The following is a 27,930-nucleotide window of genomic DNA, read 5'->3' on the forward strand; positions in this document are numbered from 1 at the left end:
AACCAAGTCAACAGAAAAATTCAGTTTGCAGCATATAAAATTAGCATAAAAATAACCTTCATCCAATAGACAAATAAGAAGTTAGATGACATAAAGGAAGAGAAAACTCAGTTTGCAACGGCAACAAGAGCAAAATACTTTGAAATATACTTACACTTAAATATTTTTTAAAATCTATTAGAAAATTATAAAACTCCCCTAAGAGACATAAAAATGGACTTAAATATTAAGACATCTCCTGTTCTTAGTATGTGTCTCAACATTATCAAGATGTCAGTTCTCTATAAATTAGTTGATAAATTTAATGTTAGTCGAATAAAAATATCAACACCTGTTTTTATTCTGGAGGTAGACAATTGATAGGACATGTCCAACAGAAAAAATAAACATGCAAGAATAGCAAGGAAAATAATGGAAAAAAAAAAAAAAAGCTATGAGCAGGGACCAGCCCTGTTATCAGACATTAAAACATATTAAAAATAATTAAACATACTTAAAAATATATAAAAATAGTACATGAATCCTGGTACATGAATAGTCAAACAGACCAATGGAACAGAACAAATCTATTATCAACAGATGCAACTACAAGTGGAAATCTAGTATATGCTAATATCTAGTATATAGCATAAGATAAATCCAGTATATAATAAGTATATGATATGACAGTTATATCCACAGAAGGCCTTTTTAAAGAAATAGTATTGAGACAAATGGATAGCTATTTGGAAAAAAAGAGAAAATAAGATTCATTACTCACTCCATAAAAACAAACTAAAAAATGGATTAGATATATAAATATAAAACACAAAACTATACAAGTAATAGAAGAAAACATGAGTGAATTCTTCTATAGCCTGAACATACAGAAAGGCTTTTTAAAAAGTACTCAAATCCAAATGGAATAAAAAGATGGATAAACACGATGACAATAAACACTTGCATGGCAAAAACAAACAACAAAACATAAGCAAAGTCAAAAGACACAAAGACAAGCTGGACAACTATATAAAAAATATATCATCAAAAATAACAGATATCCTTAATATTAAAGAACTTAGGAATGCCTGGGTGGCTCAGCTGGTTAAGTGGCCAACTCTTGGTCTTGGCTCAAGTCATGATCTCACAGTTTGTGAGTTCAAGCCCCAGGTTGGGCTCTGTGCTGATGGTGTGGAGCCTGCTCAGGATTGTCTCTCCCTTTCTCTGTCCCTCCCCAGCCTGCTCTCTCAAAAATAAATAAGTAAACTTAAAAAATAAAGAACTTATAAAATTAAGGGAGAAAAAGCCAAATATCCTATAGAGAAATAAGCAAAACATGAATAATTCACAAAAAAGATATAAAAATGGTTCTTAACCATATGAAAATGTGACCAATTTAACTTTAAGAGAATTATGCACGTTAAAACTATGCTGAAATACTACCCTCACTCATTAGACTAACAAAAATTCAAAAGCTGTTTAACAGCAGCCTTTGCTGGCAAGGCTAAGTCAAACAGACTATAGAAAATGTAAGGATGGTCTATTCCCTATGGAAGTGAATTTGGCAATATCTAATGAAACTAAACATTCATTTAACCTTTGATTCAGCAGTACTTCTAGAATCTATCCTTAAGATATAACATTAATAACACCGAAAAAGTACACACAGTTATTCATTACAACAGAGTACATATTAAAAACATAAAATTCAATCAAGAAGGACAGGAAGAAAAAAAAAAAAAAAACACTGAAAACTGAAAACAAAAACTAAATGAACTAACATTTCAAATGAATAACATAACCACATTGAAGAAGGAAAAACATCAGGGAACTAATTTAAGTAACTTCTGAACACAGTGCAGTGCTTTATGTATCTGTGTATCTGTAGTCTAGGGAAAAAAAAAACAAACACAAAGAGGCAAATCTTGAACTCTTTTAGGTAGTTTCACTTTTCATAGTGGTATAGACACAACAATTCTAAAACTACCTCATATAATAAGATCAAGCAAATGAATAAATATGGTGATGTTACTGGGAGCCAGGGGACCAGTGGTGCAGGAGATACAATATGGAATGGGAGAAGACCAAACTTTGTGAGAACAGACTACACTGGGAGATATCAAGGATAAACTCATGATCTCTAATAAATAAATGGATTAATTAATGTATGTCCTAGCTTTGTTTGCTAAAAAAGTCCACAAACAAAGATGCCAGTAGCAATGAGAACACCAGGCATCTAGATCTTGGTTTTTAAAAATTCTATTCCCTACTTTAAAGAACCAGTGCTGGGACGCCTGGGTGGCTCAGTCAGTGATCTCGCAGTCCGTGAGTTCGAGCCCTACATCGGGCTCTGTGCTGAACTCAGAGCCTGCAGCCTGCTTTGGATTCTGTGTCTCCCTCTCTCTCTGCCCCTCCCCTGCTCGCTCTCTCTCTCTCTCTCTCAGAAATAAACACACACACACAAAAGTACCAATGCTAAAAGTAAGGAAAGAAGGAAGGAGGGGAAAGGAGGGGAGGGAAAGAGGAAGGGAGAAAAGTACTCCTATGGGACATGCCTGAATCTAGGGTCAGGTAGAGGAAGATATAAGATGCCTGTACTCAGAAAGTTAAGGAAGTACTCAAACCAATGAATGAATGAATGAATGAATGAATGATGGAGCACATCAAAAGGATATGTGAGCCAGCTTAAAAAGCTCCCCGCTGGCCAAATCCGGGACAATTTAAGCACCAAAACAATCAAGGACAGTAATGAATCATAAACTGCTGAAAATGAGGAAATCTATTATCCCATACTGATGATAAATATACACACACAGACACACAACACACATGTAGAGAATGGGATAAAGGAGAGCTTTTCTTTAGAGTCAAATGACAACTGATACATACCAAGGGAGTGACAGGGTCAGAAAAATACAAATTAGCAACCATCATAGTAAAGATGGCTTGGGAAAGAGTAATCAGAGAACGCTAAATCTAGTGGAGAAAGTCTGGTGAAAAACACAGTATTAGACTTGTCTTAAAGCATCCCTCAAGGATTATTTATTAGTTTGCAAGGCAGGAAAGAGCCATCTATAGTGGAGAAACCAAACACTTTGGACAGTATGATCAAAGTCAGCATCACTAATGATGGGCAGAAAAACCACTTGTATGCATCTAGATGTGATACCCTGAGAATACAACATCACTTTTGCAGAGATAGTATCCAGGGACACATAACCTGAATCAAATGATGAGAAAATATCAGAAATCCTCAAGATGAAAAAACAATCTATTAAAAAACAAGCAAAACCTGGCCTGTTTTCTTTAAAATGTCAATGTCGGGGTAGAGGGAAGATGGCGGCGTAGGAGGACGCTGGGCTCACCGCGCGTCCTGCTGATCACTTAGATTCCACCTACACCTGCCTAAATAACCCAGAAAACCGCCAGAGGATTAGCAGAACGGAGTCACCGGACCCAAGTGCAGATGAGAGGCCCACGGAAGAGGGTAGGAAGGGCGGCGAGGCCATGCGCGCTCCACGGACTGGCGGGAGGGAGCCGGGGCGGAGGGGCGGCCCGCCGGCCAAGCAGAGCCCCCGAGTCTGGCTGGCAAAAGCGGAGGGGCCTGACGGACTGTGTTCCGACAGCAAGCGCGACTTAGCGTCTGGGAGGTTATAAGTTAACAGCTCTGCTCAGAAAGCAGGAAGGCTGGAGGACAAAGGGAGGGAGAGCTGCTGAGCCCCTGGACGACAGAGCTCAGTTTGGTGGGGAACAAAGGCGCTCGCCAGCGCCATCTCCCCCGCCCATCCCCCAGCCAAAATCCCAAAGGGAACCAGATCCTGCCAGGGAACTTGCTCGCTCTGCGCAAACACCCAACTCTGTGCTTCTGCAGAGCCAAACCTCCGACAGCGGATCTGACTCCCTCCCGCTGCCACAGGGCCCCTCCTGAAGTGGATCACCTAAGGAGAAGCGAGCTAAGCCTGCCCCTCCTGCCCCCGTGCACCTTGCCTACCCACCCCAGCTAATACACCACATCCCCAGCACCACAAGCCTGGCAGAGTGCAAGTAGCCCAGATGGGCCACGCCACCCCACAGTGAATCCCGCCCCTAGGAGAGGGGAAGAGAAGGCACACACCAGTCTGACTGTGGCCCCAGCGGTGGGCTGGGGGCAGACATCAGGTCGGACTGCGGCCCCGCCCACCAACTCCAGTTATACACCACAGCACAGGGGAAGTGCCCTGCAGGTCCTCACCACTCCAGGACTACACAAAATGACCAAGCGGAAGAATTCCCCTCAGAAGAATCTCCAGGAAATAACAACAGCTAATGAACTGATCAAAAAGGATTTAAATAATATAACAGAAAGTGAATTTAGAATAATAGTCATAAAATTAATCGCTGGGCTTGAAAACAGTATAGAGGACAGCAGAGAATCTCTTGCTACAGAGATCCAGGGACTAAGAAACAGTCACGAGGAGCTGAAAAGCGCTTTAAATGAAATGCAAAACAAAATGGAAACAACGACAGCTCGGATTGAAGAGGCAGAGGAGAGAATAGGTGAACTAGAAGATAAAGTTATGGAAAAAGAGGAAGCGGAGAGAAAGAGAGATAAAAAAATCCAGGAGTATGAGGGGAAAATTAGAGAACTAAGTGATACACTAAAAAGAAATAATATACGCATAATTGGTATCCCAGAGGAGGAAGAGAGAGGGAAAGGTGCTGAAGGGGTACTTGAAGAAATTATAGCTGAGAACTTCCCTGAACTGGGGAAGGAAAAAGGCATTGAAATCCAAGAGGCACAGAGAACTCCCTTCAGACGTAACTTGAATCGATCTTCTGCACGACATATCATAGTGAAACTGGCAAAATACAAGGATAAAGAGAAAATTCTGAAAGCAGCAAGGGGTAAACGTGCCCTCACATATAAAGGGAGACCTATAAGACTCGTGACTGATCTCTCTTTTGAAACTTGGCAGGCCAGAAAGAATTGGCACGAGATTTTCAGTGTGCTAGACAGAAAAAATATGCAGCCGAGAATCCTTTATCCAGCAAGTCTGTCATTTAGAATAGAAGGAGAGATAAAGGTCTTCCCAAACAAACAAAAACTGAAGGAATTTGTCACCACTAAACCAGCCCTACAAGAGAGCCTAAGGGGGACCCTGTGAGACAAAGTACCAGAGACATCACTACAAGCATAAAACATACAGACATCACAATGACTCTAAACCCGTATCTTTCTATAATAACACTGAATGTAAATGGATTAAATGTGCCAACCAAAAGACATAGGGTATCAGAATGGATAAAAAAAACAAGACCCATCTATTTGCTGTCTACAAGAGACTCATTTTAGACCTGAGGACACCTTCAGATTGAGAGTGAGGGGATGGAGAACTATTTATCATGCTACTGGAAGTCAAAAGAAAGCTGGAGTAGCCATACTTATATCAGACAAACTAGACTTTAAATTAAAGGCTGTAACAAGAGATGAAGAAGGGCATTATATAATAATTACAGGGTCTATCCATCAGGAAGAGCTAACAATTATAAATGTCTATGCGCCAAATACCGGAGCCCCCAAATATATAAAACAATTACTCATAAACATAAGCAACCTTATTGATAAGAATGTGGTAATTGCAGGGGACTTTAACACCCCACTTACAGAAATGGACAGATCATCCAGACACACGGTCAATAAAGAAACAAGGGCCCTGAATGATACACTGGATCAGATGGACTTGACAGATATATTTAGAACTCTGCATCCCAAAGCAACAGAATATACTTTCTTCTCGAGTGCACATGGAACATCTCCAAGATAGATCATATACTGGGTCACAAAACAGCCCTTCATAAGTTTACAAGAATTGAAATTATACCATGCATACTTTCAGACCACAATGCTATGAAGCTTGAAATCAACCACAGGAAAAAGTCTGGAAAACCTCCAAAAGCATGGAGGTTAAAGAACACCCTACTAACGAATGAGTGGGTCAACCAGGCAATTAGAGAAGATATTAAAAAATATATGGAAACAAACGAAAATGAAAATACAACAATCCAAACACTCTGGGACGCAGCGAAGGCAGTCCTGAGAGGAAAATACATTGCAATCCAGGCCTATCTCAAGAAACAAGAAAAATCCCAAATACAAAATCTAACAGCACACCTAAAGGAAATAGAAGCAGAACAGCAAAGGCAGCCTAAACCCAGCAGAAGAAGAGAAATAATAATGATCAGAGCAGAAATAAACAATATAGAGTCTAAAAAAACTGTAGAGCAGATCAACGAAACCAAGAGTTGGTTTTTTGAAAAAATAAACAAAATTGACAAACCTCTAGCCAGGCTTCTCAAAAAGAAAAGGGAGATGACCCAAATAGATAAAATCATGAATGAAAATGGAATTATTACAACCAATCCCTCAGAGATACAAACAATTATCAGGGAATACTATGAAAAATTATATGCCAACAAATTGGACAACCTGGAAGAAATGGACACATTCCTGAACACCCACACTCTTCCAAAACTCAATCAGGAGGAAATAGAAAGCTTGAACAGACCCATAACCAGCGAAGAAATTGAATCGGTTATCAAAAATCTCCCAACAAATAAGAGTCCAGGACCAGATGGCTTCCCAGGGGAGTTCTACCAGACGTTTAAAGCAGAGATAATACCTATCCTTCTCAAGCTATTCCAAGAAATAGAAAGGGAAGGAAAACTTCCAGACTCATTCTATGAAGCCAGTATTACTTTGATTCCTAAACCAGACAGAGACCCAGTAAAAAAAGAGAACTACAGGCCAATATCCCTGATGAATATGGATGCAAAAATTCTCAATAAGATACTAGCAAATCGAATTCAACAGCATATAAAAAGAATTATTCACCATGATCAAGTGGGATTCATTCCTGGGATGCAGGGCTGGTTCAACATTCGCAAATCAATCAACGTGATACATCACATTAACAAAAAAAAAGAGAAGAACCATATGATCCTGTCAATCGATGCAGAAAAGGCCTTTGACAAAATCCAGCACCCTTTCTTAATAAAAACCCTTGAGAAAGTCGGGATAGAAGGAACATACTTAAACATCATAAAAGCCATTTATGAAAAGCCCACAGCTAACATCATCCTCAATGGGGAAAAACTGAGAGCTTTTTCCCTGAGATCAGGAACACGACAGGGATGCCCACTCTCACCGCTGTTGTTTAACATAGTGCTGGAAGTTCTAGCATCAGCAATCAGACAACAAAAGGAAATCAAAGGCATCAAAATTGGCAAAGATGAAGTCAAGCTTTCGCTTTTTTGCAGATGACATGATATTATACATGGAAAATCCGACAGACTCCACCAAAAGTCTGCTAGAACTGATACATGAATTCAGCAAAGTTGCAGGATACAAAATCAATGTACAGAAATCAGTTGCATTCTTATACACTAACAATGAAGCCACAGAAAGACAAATAAAGAAACTGATCCCATTCACAATTGCACCAAGAAGCATAAAATACCTAGGAATCAATCTAACCAAAGATGTAAAGGATCTGTATGCTGAAAACTATAGAAAGCTTATGAAGGTAATTGAAGAAGATTTAAAGAAATGGAAAGACATTCCCTGCTCATGGATTGGAAAAATAAATATTGTCAAAATGTCAATACTACCCAAAGCTATCTACACATTCAATGCAATCCCAATCAAAATTGCACCAGCATTCTTCTCGAAAATAGAACAAGCAATCCTAAAATTCATATGGAACCACAAAAGGCCCCGAATAGCCAAACGAATTTTGAAGAAGAAGACCAAAGCAGGAGGCATCACAATCCCAGACTTTAGCCTCTACTACAAAGCTGTAATCATCAAGACAGCATGGTATTGGCACAAAAACAGACACACAGACCAATGGAATAGAATAGAAACCCCAGAACTAGACCCACAAACGTATGGCCAACTCATCTTTGACAAAGCAGGAAAGAACATCCAATGGAAAAAAGACAGCCTCTTTAACAACTGATGCTGGGAGAACTGGACAGCAACATGCAGAAGGTCGAAACTAGACCACTTTCTCACACCATTTACAAAAATAAACTCAAAATGGATAAAGGACCTAAATGTGAGACAGGAAACAATCAAAACCTTAGAGGAGAAAGCAGGAAAAGACCTCTCTGACCTCAGCCGTAGCAATCTCTTACTCGACACATCCCCAAAGGCAAGGGAATTAAAAGCAAAAGTAAATTACTGGGACCTTATGAAGATAAAAAGCTTCTGCACAGCAAAGGAAACAACCAACAAAACTAAAAGGCAACCAACGGAATGGGAAAAGATATTTGCAAATGACATATCGGACAAAGGGCTAGTATCCAAAATCTGTAAAGAGCTCACCAAACTCCACACCCGAAAAACAAATAACCCAGTGAAGAAATGGGCAGAAAACATGAATAGACACTTCTCTAAAGAAGACATCCAGATGGCCAACAGGCACATGGAAAGATGTTCAGCATCGCTCCTTATCAGGGAAATACAAATCAAAACCACACTCAGGTATCACCTCACGCCAGTCAGAGTGGCCAAAATGAACAAATCAGGAGACTATAGATGCTGGAGAGGATGTGGAGAAACGGGAACCCTCTTGCACTGTTGGTGGGAATGCAAATTGGTGCAGCCACTCTGGAAAGCAGTGTGGTGGTTCCTCAGAAAATTAAAAATAGACCTACCCTATGACCCAGCAATAGCACTGCTAGGAATTTATCCAAGGGATACAGGAGTACTGATGCATAGGGGCACTTGTACCCCAATGTTTATAGCAGCACTCTCAACAATAGCCAAATTATGGAAAGAGCCTAAATGTCCATCAACTGACGAATGGATAAAGAAATTGTGGTTTATATATACAATGGAATACTACATGGCAATGAGAAAGAATGAAATATGGCCTTTTGTAGCAACGTGGATGGAACTGGAGAGTGTGATGCTAAGTGAAATAAGCCATACAGAGAAAGACAGATACCATATGTTTTCACTCTTATGTGGATCCTGAGAAACTTAACAGAAACCCATGGCGGAGGGGAAGAAAAAAAAAAAAAAAGAGGTTAGAGTGGGAGAGAGCCAAAGCATAAGAGACTCTTAAAAACTGAGAACAAACTGAGGGTTGATGGGGGGTGGGAGGGAGGGGAGGGTGGGTGATGGTTATTGAGGAGGGCACCTTTTGGGATGAGCACTGGGTGTTGTATGGAAACCAATTTGACAATAAATTTCATATATTAAAATAAATAAATAAATAAATAAATAAATAAATAAATAAATAAATAAAATGTCAAGTCATGAAAGACAAAGGCACGCTACAGAACTCTTCCAGATTAAAGGAAAGTGATGAGATCTTGACAACTAGCTGCAGTACATGAACCTGCAATGGAGGAAAACAATGCTACACTGGACATTATTGTCAGATTGACAAAATCGGTGTATAGATAGTATATTAGATAAAAGTATTGCATCAAGGTTAAATTTCCTGCCTTTGACAACAGTACTGTTGTTATGTAAGACCGTATTCTTGTTCTTAACAATATATATAGTTATGTGTGTGTCTCTGTGTGTGTATGTGTGTAAAGGATTAAAAGGGCAAGATATTTGTAAACTACTCTCAAATTTCTCAGGAAAAATATGCACACATACATATATATATAAACATACATACTCATATAGGAGAGATAGAAAATAAAAACAAAACATTAAGATGTCAAAAATTGGTAAATCTAAGTGAATGATATAGGGAAATTCTTGGTATCACTCCTGAACTTTTTCTGTAAGTTTGTAATTATTTCCAAACCAGAAAAAACAACAAAAAACCCAATTCTAGTTTCTGTCTTGCACCAAATTCAATAACAAAAATTAAATATTAGACATGTCATTAAAATATTTACATGCTTACTTGATAAAAATTGATGCTAAAAGCCAAGCAGTTGGACTTTGTCATTTTCTCTTTTCTAGGGTAGTTTTGAGGGATTTTTTCTTTTCTCTTTCTCCTTTCCACCCTTTTTTGAATGAGGTGGAATAAGACAGAAAGTAGAATAAAGGAATGAGTGTTCTAAGTACCTCCTAAAACACATTCTGGAATCTTGAGCTTAAAACCAATCTAAGAAACCATATTATAATTACACTTAAAATAATGTTTGTATAAGTGAAACTTTATCAGTTTGTCACACATAGGAACTATCATTATTAAAGTTTTCTAAAAAGTATCTAAACAAAAGTTTAAAAACTAAAAAGTTTACAAAAGTAACTAAGAATAACAAGGTTACCAATTTTCATTGGTCCTCAAAGAGGTGAAAGGTGAGAACTATATTCTCTATTCCAAGCCGATATGTTGTGGGCAGAATGATCCCACAAAGATGTCCATGCCCTAACCCCTGGAACCGGTGCATGTGTACTTTACACAAGAAAAGAGACTTTGCAGATGTAATTAAGATTACATACATTAAAAGAGGGAGGTTATCTGAATGGGCTCTTAATTTAACCACATGAACTCTTTTTTTTTTTTTTTTTTTCCAACGTTTATTTATTTTTGGGACAGAGAGAGACAGAGCATGAACGGCGGGAGGGGCAGAGAGAGAGGGAGACACAGAATCGGAAACAGGCTCCAGGCTCTGAGCCATCAGCCCAGAGCCTGACGCGGGGCTCGAACTCACGGACCGCGAGATCGTGACCTGGCTGAAGTCGGACGCTTAACCGACTGCGCCACCCAGGCGCCCCCCACATGAACTCTTAAAAGCAGAGAACTTTCTCCAACTGGAGTAAGGTAAATGAGAAAAATTCAAAGTATGAGAGAAACTCAACCCTCCACTGCTGCAGGGAGCCACATGGAAAACATGAGAAGGAATGCAGAATGCAGACATCCTTTAGGAGTAAAGACCAGTCCCTGGCTGATAGTCAGCAAGGAAAACAGGGACATGGGTCCTACAAGTGCACAGAACTGAAATCTGCCAGTTGTGATCAGGATGAGCCTGGAAGTGGATTCTCCCAGAGTCTCCAGTCTAGCCAACATCCTGATTTGGGCCTTGTGTGACCAGCTTTACAGAAACCAGTTGAGCCTAGCTGGACTTCAGGCTTCTACATTTGTGAGATGACAAACCGATGCTGTTTTAAGCCACTAAATCAGTAGTAATTTGTTATGGCTGCAATAGAAAACTAATAACGCAAATAAGTATTTTCTTAATTTATATTGCAATGTAAATATTTTAATTAGTCAAGACAGATTAAAAAATTAGAAGCAAATCATTTTATCACAGTTCTAGCTTTTTATTCCCTACATCAATTTTGTAACTAAAAAAGAAATATAATCTCTGATGACCAGATTCCAAGCACTGAGGAATGCCAATTTTTAATTCATAATGCTTTGCTTTTAAAAATGTTTTTAAGGGGTACCTGGGTGGCTCAGTTGGTTAAATGTCTGACTTCTGATTTTGGCTCATGTCATGATATCACAGTTCGTGAGATCAAGCCCCACATCAGGTTCTGTGCTGATAGTGCAGAACCTGCTTAGGATTCTCTCTCCTCCCTCATTGCCCTCCCCCCCTCAAAGTAAATAAATGAACATTTTTTAAAATGCTTTTTAAAAGCCATTTTTTCTAAGAATGTTTTATATGAAAATTATGACTCAGTTGAGTGCAATTTAATATAAGGGTCTACATATGCCAAGTAGACCTGAATGTTTCTGAACTATTCTGAAATATTAATTTGTTATAAGTATCAGCAACGGGTGCTTACAGGGTTGGGAGCAGAGGGCAGGATAATGCTAGAATGCTGCATGAGCTAATTTCTTTGGAGTATTCACATCCAGTGTATCTCTCATCTTCTGAAATATTTCCCATGGTAATAACAGCAACAGGGACGAAAATCTTAGTTGAGTGAATTCTAGGCAATTCTCCAGGGTAAGAAAGTTAAACAAGCTAAACATATAACCCTAAGGAAGGAACTTATCTTTTAAAAGAATGCTATGAAAGCTTTTGGTGTTCTTTTGGAACACATAGATATTTTTAGAATAATAATTAAAGCAATTTGTCATACAGAATAACTGACAAGGGTCTGATAAAGTTGGGAGGAAAATCAGCTATACACTTATACTGACTTACGGCTTCCTTGTAACTGTGGCCAGTAAGGTAATTCAGTATGCAATACTCTCTATTAGCCTCTAACCTTTAAGAACTTTTGTTCTCGGTGTGTAGGTTAAAAGGGGCTGAACAGCTGAAGACCGTGCTTTTCAAAATTCTATTGTGAAGGATCAGTTTCTACCATTTGTTTTTTAACTCCTTGTCAACTGTGAATCAACAATTTTGTAAAATGAGGTAAAACTACATTACTAGAAAAATGAAACAAAATCCTAAGGCATACAAGTTTCTTGGGTGCTAAACATGTTTAATGAATGGCTCAAATGAATGCAATTTAATATGAGGGCCTGTATATACCAAGTAGTTGATCCACAAATGAACATGTCTTCATTGGCAAGGTGAATGTAGCAGGTATATTACTAGATTTATCTGATGAGGCCAAGACCCCAGGACACAGAACACTTCCTTCATTTAGGGGACAGTAAACAAGGCAAACTAGCAGTACTAAAGGACTAAGTAGTCTGTGATTGTTTTCCCTGTGATTTTGCCTTTTGTCCTAAACCCTAACTACACCCAAACACAGATCAGGAATGACTATGAAGGATAATGCAAAAGTCTAAAAAATGCTTAAAGATGAACACCAGGCTCTACATGAAAGAGTGCACTATTTCCAGAGGACATCTATAAAGTTTAATTTGTACTTACTTTTACGTAAAGGCTTTTTAAGTATAATAATGCACATTCACATATAGCTTAGAATTCCTTAAATGTATTAAATTATATAAACATGTACTTTTAAATATGTTACATATATTATATAATTACATATTTGAATTATGTATTACACAAATACCTGTATTTCAGGATAAAGTGAGAAAAGTATTTAATCCTTTCACACATAGAACATTTTAAATTAATCTCACATTGTCCTTTATAAAGCCAAGACCCTTCCTCCTACAGAATCAAATGTAGTATCCTAATGCAATCTGCACTGATGACAGCAGAGGGCACTGTCATACGAAATGGCCATTTTTCACAGTACACACGATTCCTCCCCAAACAATTGCTAGTTTTCAAAGAGGCTAAGATCTTTATAAATTGTCTTATACACCAAAACTATTTTAATATATATATTTATGTGAATACAAAGTGATCTATTTCAACTGATAAATTGGAACCTGAGTCATGAATTATAAAAAAGAAGAAAAACTAAATAATTTAATACTTTACATAAATAAACTTACTCTTTCCTAATACTATTTCTATTACTATACGATGCCATTTATACTAAGTTCAAGAAAAAAATAAAATAGAACATATCAGCTACAGAAGAGTTAATTTCCTTAGGAAATAAGGAAGGTATGAAGTAATTTGATTAAAAAAGAGAAAATAATTATAATAAATATAAATAAAATATATATTTATTTATATTTTTATATATTTATATATAATATATATTATATAATATATTATTGATTGATTGATATATTAATTATATATTTATTTATTTATTTATTTTTATTTATATAAATATATAAATAAAACTTAGGGTAACTGTTGCCCCTACATGGAAATGAGGGGGCTGTAACTTAGAAGGGGCATGCAGGAGAGTTCAGGAGTGCTGACAATGTTCCCATTCTTGACCTATATCATGGTTACATAGTTTTCCATTTTATAATAAGTCATTAAACTCAATATTATGTTTTATATAAACAAACTCAAAATATGTGAAGGCCATGGGGCGCCTGGGTGGCGCAGTCGGTTAAGCGTCCGACTTCAGCCAGGTCACGATCTCGCGGTCCGTGAGTTCGAGCCCCGCGTCGGGCTCTGGGCTGATGGCTCAGAGCCTGGAGCCTGTTTCCAACTCTGTGTCTCCCTCTCTCTCTGCCCCTCGCCCGTTCATGCTCTGTCTCTCTCTGTCCCAAAAATAAATAAGCGTTGAAAAAAAATTAAAAAAAAAAAAAAAATATGTGAAGGCCTTACCAAAATTACATCAGTAGTCAGAAGAAATATACAACACAGGTAATGATAAAGTGAACAGCATACCTGTAGAAATATATACTTCAAAAACAGGGGTTCTAAACCAAGGATCCATGGATGAGATTTTATGCAAAATTTCCTCAAAGATAGGGTTCCTGGCTTTCATTACATTCTCAAAAAACTAGAAGAACAATGTGCAATGTGTAAATATCATCTGGGTATGAATACAGATCCAGTTATTTTATAAGCAATTAAGTTCTGAAACTATTCAAATGACACAGAATAAAATATATCTAATATAGGAGAATTTCTGGTTAAAGAAACAATTTTCTTCATTCATGAAGTTAAAAATTCAGATGTGCTTAAACGCATAATAATTTGTGAAGTTATGATACGTAGAAGCAAAATGCATGAAACAATAGCGTGAGGACAGGAGAAGGAAATAGGAGTATATTAGTATTCTAGTATTTGATGTAAGGTAGCATAATACTATTTGAAGGTGGACTATAAGTTCAAAATGCATCATATTAACTCTAAGCCAACCAGTAAAAAAAATGTATATATGTATGCACATGTATTTGTGTGCATATACAAAAAGAGAAAATATTTTTCAGTATTTTAGAAATATATATATTCCTATATATGACAGACACTACAATTCAAGAAATTCATATGTCTTGGTTTTCTGTTTCATTTTTCTAATAATATATTTTACTAGGTATTTATATTTATATATATTTGTATAGGTATATGTTTATATATAGGCATATCTTATTTTATTATGTTTTAACTGCACCTTGCAGATACTGTGACCTTTACAATTTGAAGCTTTATAGCAAACTTGCCATCCAGCAAGTCTATCAGCTCTGTTTTTCCAACAGCTTTGCTGACTTTACATCTCTGTGTTGCATTCTGGTAATTCTTGCAGTATTTCAACTTTTTATTCATTACTGTATTTGTTATGGCAATCTGTGATCAGTGATTTATGTTGCTACCGTAATTATTTTGGGGTGCCACGAATCATGCCCATATAAGACCGCAAACTAATTGATAAATACTATGTGATCTGACTACCCACGGGCCATTCCCCCAACTCTCTCCGTCTCCTTGGGCCTCCCCATTCCCAGAGAGACAATTGCTAATTAATAATCCTGCAATGGCCTCTAAGTGTTCAAGTGAAAAGAAAGAGTCTCATGTCTTTCATTTTATATCAAAAGTTAGAAAGCTTAGTAAGAAAGGCATATCAAAATCTGAGATAAGATGACAGCCTTTTACAGCAGTTAGCCAAGTTATGAATGCAAAGGAAAAGTTCTGCAAGGAAATTAAAAGTGCTACTTACTGAAAACACAAAGATAAGAAAGCAAAACAGCCTTATTGTTGATATAGACAAAGGGTTTTTTTTTTTTTTAATTTTTAATTTTATCTGAGAGTGAGCCCAAGCAGGGGAGAGGGGCAGAAGGTGAGGGGACAGAGGGAGAGAGAGGCAGAGAGGCAAAGAGAGAGAGAGAGAGAGAGAGAGAGAGAGAGAGAGAGAGAGAGAGGAAAGAAAGAGAGAGAGAGAGAGAGAGAGAGAATGAATCTCAAGCAGGCTCCACACTCAGCACAGAGCCTGACACAGGGCTCGATCCCACAACCCTGGGATCATGACCTGAGCTGACATCAAGAGTCCAACGCTCAACCAACTGAGCGACCCAGGCACCCCAAGATAGATAAAGCTTTAGTAGTCAGGATAAAGATCAAACCAAACACAACACTCCCTTAATCCAAAGCCTAACCCAGAGCAAGGCCCTAACTCTCTTCAATTCTAAGAGGTTTGACAGAAGGGAGAAAGCTACAGAGGAAAAGTCTGAAACTAGCAGCAATTGGTTCATGAGGTTTAAGGATAAGCCATCTCCATAGCATACAAATGTAAGATGAAGCATCAAGAGCTGATGTAAAAACTGAAGCAAGTTAGAAGATCTAGCTAAGATAATTAATGGAGGTGGCTACATTAAAACAATTTTCAATGTAGACGAAACAGCCTTTTATTGGAAGAAGATGCCATATAGGGCTTTCGAACCTAAAGAGCTTCAGAACTTCAAAGCTTCGAAGGACAGGCTGACTCACTTGTTAGGAGTTAATGGAGCTGGTGACTCTAATCTGAAGCCAATGCTCATTTACCACACCAAAAATCCTAGGGCCCTTAAGAATTATGCTAAATCTACTCTGCCTGTGCTCTATGAATGGAGTAACGAAGCTTGGCTGATGGCACATCTATTTACACCACAGTTTAATGAATATTTTAAAACCCACTGTTGAGACCTACTTCTCAGGAAAGAAGATCCCTCTCAAAACATTACTGCTCATTGACAAATACAGCCGGTCATCCAAGAACTCTGATGGAAATTATGGGATTAATGATTTCATGCCTACTAACACAACATCAATTCTGCAGCCTATGGATCAAGAAGTCATTTTGACTTTCAAGTCTTATTATTTAAGAAATACATTTCATACATAAATCTAATGCTGCCATAGACAGTGATTCTTCTGATAGAGCGTGGCAGAGTAAATTGAAAACCTGGAAAGCATTCACCATTCTACATGCCATAAAGAACATTAATGATTCATGGGAAGAGGTCAAAATGCCAACATTAACAGGCTTTTGGAAGACATTAATTCCAAACTTCATGGATGACTTCAGTGGACGAAGTCACTGCAGATGTAGTGCAAACAGCAAGAAGACTAGAATTAGAAGTGAAGCCTAAAGATGAATTGCTGCAACTCATGATAAAAAAAAACTTGAACAGATGAGGAGCTGATTCTTACAGATAAGCAGAGAAAGTGGTTTCTTGAGATTGAACCTATTCCTGGTGAAGATGCTTTGAAGACTGCTGAAATGGTATAGTGATTATTAGAGATAAAATACGAATATAAAAAATAATCTAGAATGAGGCAGAAAAGTAAGAAAGACGGGACAAACAGAAAACAAACACCAAAATGATAGATTTAAACCCAATTATATCAATAACAATGAATATATATGGTGTAAACACTCCAATTAAAAGACAGAGATTGTCAGACTGGTTAAAAAAAAAAAAACAACACTCAAATATATAATGTCTACTAACTACATATAGCATAGGTTAAAACGAAAGGAAACTGGGGGGTACGCCTGGGTGGCTCAGTGGGTTAAATGTCTTGAATTCTGCTCAGGTCATGATCTCACAGTCCATGAGATTGAGTCCTGTGTCAGGCTCTGTGTTGACAGCTCAGAGCCTAGAGCCTGCTTCAGATTGTGTTTCCCTTTCTTTCTGCCCCTCCCCTACTTGTGTGCACACTCTCTCTCTCAAAAATAAACATTAAAAAAAAATAATAATAAATAAATAAATAAATAAATACAATACAATACAATACAATACAATACAATACAATACAATACAATACAGGAAAGCCTGGGTGGCTCAGTTGGTTAAGTATCAGACTCTTGGTTTCAGCTCAGGTTGTGATTTCACAGTTCATGGGTTTGAGTCCCACATCGGGCTCCACACTGGCAGTGCAAAGCCTGTTTTAAGATTCTGTCTCCCTCTCTCTCTGCCCCCCCCCACTTGTTCTCTATCTCTTTCTCTCAAAATAAATAAACATTTAAAAGTAAATGAACAGGGGCGCTTGGGTGGCTCAGTCAGTTAAGCATCCAACTTCGACTCAGGTCATGATCTCACGGTATGTGAGTTCGAGCCCCGCATTGGGCTCTGTACTAAGCCTGGAGGCTGCTTCGGATTCTGTGTCTCCCTCTCTCTCTGCCCTTCCCCCACTCATGCTCTGTCTGTCTCTCAAAAATAAATAAATGTTAAAAAATAAATAAATAGATAGATAAAATGAAACGACAGAAAAAGATATACCACAGAAATGTTAATCATAAGAAAGCTGGGATGACTATATTTACATCAAACAAAATAGATGCCTGATTAGATCCTGGACTTGAAAAAAGACATTAGTACAACAATTGAAAAACTTCCAATGAGGTCTATAGATGAGTTAAAAGTTTTGTAACAATATCAATTTCCTGGTTTAATAATTGTACTGTGGTTATGTATGATATTAACATCTGGAAAAACTGAGTCAAAGTTATATAGGAATTATCTATGTAAATTTTGCAACTTTTACATAAGTCTGTAATTATTACAAACTGAGAGTTAAAAATATTTTAAAAATTAAAAATCTCAGCTCTTTGAAAAACACTAACAAAATAAAAAGGCTGAAAGAATATTCACAATACATCTATTTGACAAAAATATGCTATATATTTGACTTATGTAGACTTTTACCTATAATATATAGTAATAATATTACATAATATGCATAGAAAGCCATACTACTGAGCAACAAAATGAATAAACCACCAATAATATGGAATAACACAGATGAATCTTGAAAACAAACTGTAGTGGGCGCCTGAGTGGCTCAGTTGGTTAAGTGTCAGACTCTTGGTTTTGGCTCAGGTCATGATCTCACGGTTTTGTGAGTTCAGGCTCCGTGTCGGGCTCTGCACTGGCAGCATGGAGCTTGCTTGGGATTCTCTGTCTCTCCTTCTCTCTCTGCCCCTCCCTGACTCATACTGTCTCTGTCTCTCTCAAAATAAATATATAAGCTTAAAAAAAAAAAAAGAAAAGAAAAGAAAACAAGCTGTAGTATATCCATGCAATAAAAAGCTTTTCAACATTAAAAAGGAATGATGTAGGGGCGCCTGGGTGGCTCAGTCGGTTAAACGTCTGACTTTGGCTCAGGTCATGATCTCACGGTCTGTGAGTTCGAGCCCCGCATTGGGCTCTGTGCTGACAGCTCAGAGCCTGGAGCCTGTTTCAGATTCTGTGTCTCCCTCTTTCTCTGACCCTCCCCCATTCATGCTCTGTCTCTGTCTCAAAAATAAAGGTTAAAAAAAAAATTAAAAAAAAAAGGAATGATGTAGTGATACATGATACATAACTGATAAATCTCAAGATAATTACGCTGAATGAAGGAAGCCTGACACACACGCAAGCATACTAAATGAACCTATTTATATAAAATGCTAAAAATAAACCAAAAAAACAAATCTAATTTAGAGTAAAAAGGTGATCAGTGTTTGCCTTGGACTAAGGTGCTAACTTCCTGGGAAATGGTACATGCAAACACGTGGGGTTGGTAAAAATGTTCTATATCTGGATTGTAGAGATGGTTACACAGTATAGAATGGAAATTATGCCACAACAAAAGTGATTTAAAACTTCTTAAAATGAAGGCTAAAAAAGTCTTTGATTAAAAAATATACATCTTTAGGTATTTTTAATTATAGGTTTTTTCTTTTTGATGAGTATCTTTTATATTACCATGACTATTTTCATAGCATTTTAGTACAGTAGATAGATTATAAGATTTAGCTTATATACTTTAAGAATCTGAACTTTGAAAAAAAAAATAATTAAAAATATATTTTTTTTAATTTTTTAAAAAATCTGAACTTTAGGGGCACCTAGATGGCTCAGTCAGTTATGTTTCCAACTTCAGCTCAGGTCACAATCTCGTGCCCTGCGTCGGGCTCTGTGCTGACAGCTCAGAGCCTGGAGCCTGCTTCAGATTGTGTGTCTCCCTCAGTTCTGCCCATCCCCTGCTCACACTCTGTTTCTCTCACTCTCTCAAAAATAAATAAACATTTAAAAAAACTTAAAAAAAAAAAAGGAATCTGAACTATGAAAACATGAAAATTTGTGATTCAAAGAAACAGAACTGAAATGGAACAAAAGATCTGAATTAGTCACCTCAACAATTTTTCCTCTAGTCTACCACACCACGTGCCAGGGGACAATGCTTTTTCTTTAGTATCTGAAAGGGAAGTAAAAATTTTAAACAATGAAAGTCTCCTCTTAGTGTATGCTCCAAAATTTTCCTTCCAGCATCAAGTGTATAATGAATAAGAAAAAAGGAGTAAGGCCAGGATTAGCCTTACGGCTGAAAAGCATCCCTAGTGAAAAGAGAATTAGTAAGTTTAAAACTATGCCAAAATATTCCTACACTGGCATTTCTGTAAAAGTATAAGAGTAGTAAGGTAATCTTATCTATAATCTAATCAATATCATGTGTACATCAATGTGTACCTAGGTTAAGTTTATGCTAAACATCTACATATTAAATCATTTATAGATATTTAGCAGAGATTATTTGTATTTTATAAAGAAACTGAGACTTAGACAAACTAGTTATTTATTTAAAGTCAAATACAGTTGAACCTTGAACAATGTGAGGGTTAGGAGCATTTACTCCCCATGCAGTCAAAAATCTGTGTAGAACTTTAACTCCCCCAAAACTTAACTACTAATAGCCTACTGTTGACCAAAAGCCTTATCAATAACATAAGCAGTCAACTGACATATACTTTGAATGTTATATGTATGATATACTGTATTGTTACAATAAAGTAGGCCAGAGAATAGAAAATGCTACTAAGAAAATCATAAGGAAGAGAAAATACATTTACAATACTGTTCTGTATTTATTGAAAAAAAACCCTGTATAAGTGGACCCGTGCATCAAACTCAGGTTATTCAAGGGTCAACTATAGAAAAAAGTGGGAAACTGGGATTGAACCTAAGTCTATCTGACTCCAGTGCTCGGGCTCTTTACTGTTTTGCCATTTTATCCCCAATTATGCTTGCTATATAAGCTATATATACTGCCTTCCATATTTGTACAGATCAAAGAACACTATAATGGTTCTCCTTATAGCTCAGCTAGCAGGTCTTAGGAATAGTAACTAAGAACATAGTTTCAAGCACAAGTAAAGCATTAGATTCTACAGAACATCATTCCTATAAAATATAGCTATCCAATATTAAAAAAGAATTCTGGAAACTGAGGGCTATTGGTCCCAAATAATTCTCTCTAATTTCATTCCCTAACCAGTCCAAAAGTTCCACAAAGTTACTACACATCACCAAAAGGAGAACCTCCCTCTACTGGTAAGAGGACTATTGGAAAAAGCAGTGTCTCTTTCTCCATTCTGTTTTCTCTTTTTTAGTGTTTTATTTTTCTCTGTATAATTCTTTTGAATCTTAAAGTTTCATACATTTCATTGACTTCCTTCCCTAGGAATTTTGCTAACATGGATTTCATTTGCTCAAAATCATTTGTTAACTTTTTGAAATGTATAGTAATAAAGTAATGATAGAGTTATTATTATACTAGATTGACTAAAATTATCTACTTTAATAATAGACAAAAGAAAATATTCACTAACTGATCATCTTGTTTAAGAATATATACAATATTTATATTCAAGCAAAATATAAATTTGAGCATGTTGATTATATTTGTGGAGGGAGTAAAGCAATTTTCACCTTACCTGAAATCACATGCTGTAGTAAATTCTGCTCCTCCACCCAATGCCCAACCTTGAACCAGCGCAACACTTATTAAAGGGAGTCTGTTTATTGAAGGAAAAAGGAAAAATGGATGTTAATATTTTTCATTTCAATATTAATTTACAAATATTATTTTTGAAAAACTTGAACTACAGTAGAAACAAATTATTGAACTATGTTTGTAACACACCTCAAAGGATAGTGGAACCTTGAGCCTGTATATCATGACAAATAAAGCAGTCTAATTCTTAAGATATAATAATTCATACTAAATGCTATGTAAGTTTATCATACTACCTCCCTGAATCATTATATAGTTTAAGCTATTAACTATATTTTATACATATTACACATATATAATATGTAATATAAATAAAATTTATAAAGTATAATATATACTATACATGATATATATACTTTATATTTTTTGTACATTACTGTATTTTGTAACTATATATCATGACTTCCTTCCAAATGAATTTTTTAAATATAATATACAGTTTCTACAACTTCTCAGCAGCTGGCAATCAGGAGTAATTCAATGGGACCTTATCTTACTGCATTTGTATTGATGTCAAGTTTTAGATGGCAAAATTTAAGGCTATATCCAAAGGGAGGAAATGTGGTAGAGAAGACTGAGCTCCAAAACTGTATTATAAAGATTCTTACCAAAAGTCTTTTTATTACTCAGTGAAATGATTAATATCTAATCCTATGGAAAGGAATGGGTCTGTGGTAAAAAGAAATCTCTTCACCTTTTCTCTTTGCAAAGAACCACTCCTGGAGGAATATATATTACAACATAAATCTAAAATGCCTTGAAAGAAAAAAAAAATTTAAAAAATAAATAAATAAATAAATAAATAAAGTGCCTTGAAAGTATGGAATATTCTGTAGGTTCTAACCAAAACGCAAATCTGCAGGCCTAAAGTAATGGGAAATTTATTAACAGATTATGTTTCTAAATACAAAGGATTAAAAACATTTTTAAGATTTCTCTAAGAAAAATTCAAATCATAGCGAAGGGAAGGTGAAGTGGTACAAAAACTATGAAAAAACCAAATATAGACTGATGCCCCACTAGTAAATATGCTAAATAACATGAATTTCCTTATTTTTTATAATTTTTAAATTAGTTACATTTGGAATACAGAAGTAGAAAGCTAATTAGCCAAAACGTCATAGTTTGTAACCCCAAATGCATAGTGATAAGCCAAGAAGAATTTTCTGCCTTTTCTTCTTCATCTAGATGCAAAGTGAATCCATTTTCCTCAGGAATCGGTAAAAGCCATCACCAATCCATAGGGCTTTTCCTCTCTCTTCTGGATATACACCACTTCACCATACGTTCTACTAATTTTGAATATGAGGTAATCTTTATGTGTCATCTCCTGAACAGTGTCCTTATTCTGCTCCAATATCAGTATTTAACTTTCCCATGGCTATGCCTAAATATAGCTAGTAATATAAGCTCTTCAGGAAAAGTGCTATGTCTTAAATTCTTTTTATCTCTCCCTTCTCTTATCTTTTAAGTAACTGTGCATACTTCACCAACATTTAATTAAATGGCTCTCCTTGATGGCACAAATAAATAGTTCATCATTAAAATAAATATAATTTAAAAATCAAGTATTTTTTAACTGGTGCAAAACAGAACAAATAAGAGCTATTTTTGTTTTTTTTTTTTTAGAAATCATAAAGAAAGATACGTTACCTCATAAATCTTGTTAAGGTGTTCTGCATGAACATACATAAGGTCATTCCATCCTTTAAATAAGAATAAGCATAAACACATTATAATGTAAATGTATTATATATGAAATACTTAGCAACAAAGCCAAAAATATACCCAACTTTTTTTATGAGGTTTTCATTTAAAATTCTTTGATGCTGTTAGAAATGCAAATGATGTAGTATTTGATTTTGTTGACTTTCTAGGGCTCCTTGAGCTCTGCATGAGATATTAGCAAAGACTTGGACATGAGAGTCATATTACATACACCAGAAGAGTGTGAAGTTCTACTCAAGGTAATTTGGGGGAAAGAAGTATAAGATACACCACCTGTTATCCCAAATTCTGATCTCCTAAGAATATATAAAAAACAAATTTCTGGGGCGCCTGGGTGGCTCAGTCAGTTGAGCATCCAACTTCAGCTCAGGTCACAATCTCGCGTCAGGCTCTGGGCTGATGGCTCAGAGCCTGGAGCCTGCTTCCGATTCTGTGTCTCCCTCTCTCTCTGCCCCTCCCCCATTCATGCTCTGTCTCTCTCTGTCTCAAAAATAAACAAACATTAAAAAAAATTAAAAAAAAAACCAAATTTCTTAAAAGTACAGTTGACCCTTGAACAACACAGGTTTGAATAGCATGGGTCCACTTATATGTGGATTTTTTATAGTCCAGTACTGTAAATATGTATTCTCTTATGATTTTATTTTTTTTACCCTAGAGAGAGACAGCATGCCCAAGCAGGGTGAGGTGGAAGGGGCAAAGGGAGAGAGAGACAGAATCTCAAGCACAATCCACACTCAATTCAAGCAGGCTCCACACTCAGCACGGAGCCCAACACAGGGCTCAATCTCACAACCCTAGGATCGTGACCTGAGTCAAAAGCTAAAGTCGGATGCTCAACCAATTGAGCCACCACCCAGGTGCCCCATTATGATTTTCCTAATAACGCTTTTTTTCTGTAACTTACTTTATTGTAAGAATACAGTATATAATAACTATAACATAGAAAACATGTTAATCTACTGTTTGTTATTGGTAAAGCTTCCCATTCAACAATAAGCTATTAGAAGTTAAGTTATTGGAGTCAAGTTATATGCAGATTATCAACTGCACAGAGGTTGATGGCCCTAACCTCTCAAAAGACTCCCCTCAAAAGTTTCTAATAATCTTCTATTTGTGAAATGGCTTTTTCCTTATCCTTATGTTCCTGTCTCCATTAACACATGGTAGCTTGCTTTGACCAAATTCTGTATTTTGAAATCCTTTTAGTTTCTAGCAATATTTCCCACTCCTGATTCTCTTCCTATTTCTTTGATTTTTCCTTTTCAGTTTTCTTTTCTCATTCAGCTAATCCAGTAAATGCATGTATTCCCCAAAATCAAATCCATGATTCTCTTTCTCTTCTTTATCTAATATTTCTTCCTTGAAAGTTTCATTTATCCCCAATGCTTCAGCTAAAATAAGATTTAGAAAGATTGAGTGATTTTTCTAATCACTTACCCAGAAAGTGTTGAAACCAGCATTCAAATCCAAGTCTTATAAAAATTACCAAAAGAGAGCTCTTTCCTCACATTTTTATGCAAATACAGATCATATACTACACAGAGCAGTATGAGTTGTAGAACACCATTAAAACATCATTACAGGGACGCCTGGGTGGCTCAGTGGGTTAAGCGTCCGACTTCAACTCAGGTCAATCTCGCGGTCCGTGAGTTCAAGCCCTGCATCAGGCTCCGGGATAATGGCTCAGAGCCTGGAGCCTGCTTCCAGTTCTGTGTCTCCCTCTCTCTCTGCCCCTCCCCCGTTCATGCTCTGTCTCTCTCTGCCTCAAAAATAAATTAAACGTTAAAATAAAAAATAAAAAATGAATAAATAAAAATAAAACATCATTACCTATATACAGCCCAAACCTATAATTAAATGGCAATGATTAAATTTTTCCTTTTCCTTCCTCCCCCCCACACCTTTTTTTTTTTTTTTTTTTTAACCTAGGAGATATGAGTGGAAGTTCCTAGGTTCCTTGAAAGATGATGAAAGATGATTAGGATTCCTTTTCTATCAGCGCAGTTCAAAAGCAAATGTTTTAATCATTACCATTTGTTGAAGCCTATTACATGCCAAAGCATTGCTGGGTACTTTATATATGTACCTCATATAAAATTCCTCATCATGAGATGCTAAGGGTCTTCCACTTAAAAGAATTCAAATTCCTGCTGGTTTTAATGGGCTTTAGTGATTGCTAATCTTCTTGCCCTTCCTTTTCTTCCCCTCCATTACTTTACAATATTGCAACCTAATCTATAAGAAGAAAACTAAAACCTCTGACCCTTGGAAGCCTCTTAATATTATCCTGATTATTATGATGATAGCTATCATAATAACCAATGTAAAACATCAATGTCTCAGTGATAAATATCTGACACGCATGTGGAATCTAGTGCACAATTCATAGAATACTTGCCTCTGGAGTCCCTAGTGCTTTCACAGCATTCAAATCAGATCCTGAGGAGAAAGTATTTTTTGCCCCACGGACAATGAGACCTTTCCCCTCTGTCCAACTTTCCAATTCAATCACTTTTTCCAGAAGTTGTAGAATCATAACTCCTGCCACAGAGAAGAAGACAAATCAAAGTACATAAGATACCAAAAAAACAGAAATAATTTAAAGCCATCAGGCATCAAACATGACTCTTAGATCCTACATTTGATAGATATTTACTAAATATCTATCAAATGCCTATTGTGTTAGTACCATGGGGTATACACAAAAGAGGTATACATGACAGCCCCTGCTTTCAAAGTTTACAATGTTAGTAATCTTTCTCTGTCTGAATTAAGAAATCACACAAATACATAGCTAGGTAGAAAATGAGAATATATCATACATGTCCTAGGAATAAGAAAATTAAATAAATAAGGGTATGGTGGTAAGAAAAAATTATTCCTTAGGTAAAAATCAAATATAGTCCTGGGGCAACTGGGTGGTTCAGTCGGTTGAGCCTCCGACTTTGGCTCAGGTCACGATCTCACGGTCTGTGAGTTCAAGCCCCGCGTTGGGCTCTGTGCTGACAGCTCAGAGCCTGGAGCCTGCTTCAGATTCTGTGTCTCCCTCTCTCTCTGGCCCTTCCCCATTCATGCTCTGTCTCTCTGTCTCAAAAATAAATAAACATTAAAAAAAATTTTTTTTTTTTAAATCAAATATAGTCCTGACTTCACAATAGTACACGTTGTCTTAGGCAACAAGCTCAACAAGCATTATTAAAATCAACAAGCTCATAACAAGAGTTATGCCTGTATTCCTAACTCAAATATAGTTCTGCCCAGAAGACTGAGATCTTACAATCTATTGGGTATATGGTATACAAAACAAAGTATAATATTCCTACTCTACTCACATGAGAACTATTACAATAGATGTTAGTTCAGGAAAGGGATAGTACAGAGCATCTTGTTCCACAGCTGACAGACTATGCTCTGAGTAGCCCAAGGCATACTCTGAAAGTACTTCATAGGCTGCCAATAAGATGCCTACCAACCATCAATGCTATGATTTATAGATTACATTTTTACCTTGATATCATTCCGAAATTCTACTGGAGTTTCTTTATAATGAACAAATTTTAAATGGGAATAGGAAGGACTATAATTCTTTTTTTTTTTTTTTCAACGTTTTTTATTTATTTTTTGGGACAGAGAGAGACAGAGCATGAACGGGGGAGGGGCAGAGAGAGAGGGAGACACAGAATAGGAAGCAGGCTCCAGGCTCTGAGCCATCAGCCCAGAGCCTGACACGGGGCTCAAACTCACGGACCACGAGATCGTGACCTGGCTGAAGTCGGACGCTTAACCGACTGCGCCACCCAGGCGCCCCAGGACTATAATTCTTATCTGTGGTGGTCTTCCAAGTTCATAAAGTTCATAATGCTGTCAACATGATTAAGTTTACTCTTTGTAAGAAAATATTTTAGAAGCCAATATAAAGATCATAACAGACGGTTAAAACTGGCAAAGACTCTCTGTATCACAAGGTTCCAAAACTTACTATACAGGCCCCATTAAACTATGTATACTATTCTGGAACATAAACCCCAGGATATCAAGAACTATTATTTTCTTTGCCATTTTCTGAAGTAACCAGTAAGGAAGTAGTTCCACAATAAATGTTAATGTTATTGATTCACAAGTAGATTCCACATGTATAGAAAGTTAGAATCCTTTCCAACTGCTAATTATGACCTAACTAAAATAGTAGCCCTTCCCAAGGATGTTCTAGGTGTTTTATAAATATAGTTCTTGCTCTCAAAATTTATACAGTCCAGTAGCATTTAACAAAAAAATAAAAATAAAAATAAATAATTTAAAAAACACAGTCATTTAGCACAAGAATAAATCTATATAGATAAATATGGACCTTCAATCATCCCTAATATTTAAGCTTCCAAAAAAATGGCCTTAAGTATGAGACATCTATACCAGTAGTTAATCTTGAACTCATCTTTTTCTACTCTGGTAAACTAAGCATTAAGTGTTAGAAGAAACCTTAAAGAGTAGCTGGTTGGGTAATTTTTCAAACCAGAGCCTTGAGGTTTGAAAATTGTGTGGTGTGGGACTCACTCAACTTCTCCCAGACCAAGTCAACCAAACACCATTACCCAAGTCAAAGCATCTCTGCTTGTATTCATTTTAAACATCAGCCATCAAATTAGTATTTGTTTCCATTTGAATAAAAATCTTCACTAATATAAATTATTTGTACCTATTCAATAGTAAATTAGACTA

The 27,930-nt window shown here is 36.6% G+C and overlaps 1 protein-coding gene across 5 annotated transcripts in view; it reads right to left on the bottom strand.

Moving 5' to 3' along the window:
* Nucleotides 1-27,930, bottom strand: part of ECHDC1 (ethylmalonyl-CoA decarboxylase 1) — a 53,516-nt gene that overhangs the window by 15,234 nt on the left and 10,352 nt on the right. For all 5 annotated transcript variants that reach the window (XM_030316294.1, XM_030316296.1, XM_030316295.1 and 2 more), the window contains 3 exons: nt 25,613-25,755; nt 23,137-23,189; nt 21,404-21,484 (listed from right to left, as the gene is read on the bottom strand). In XM_030316294.1, the coding sequence (XP_030172154.1) occupies nt 21,404-21,484; nt 23,137-23,189; nt 25,613-25,755 (277 nt within the window). The remainder of the gene's footprint in view (nt 1-21,403; nt 21,485-23,136; nt 23,190-25,612; nt 25,756-27,930) is intronic.

Source organism: Lynx canadensis, chromosome B2 (assembly GCF_007474595.2).
Source record: "Lynx canadensis isolate LIC74 chromosome B2, mLynCan4.pri.v2, whole genome shotgun sequence".
In the NCBI taxonomy this organism is placed as follows: Eukaryota; Metazoa; Chordata; class Mammalia; order Carnivora; family Felidae; genus Lynx; species Lynx canadensis.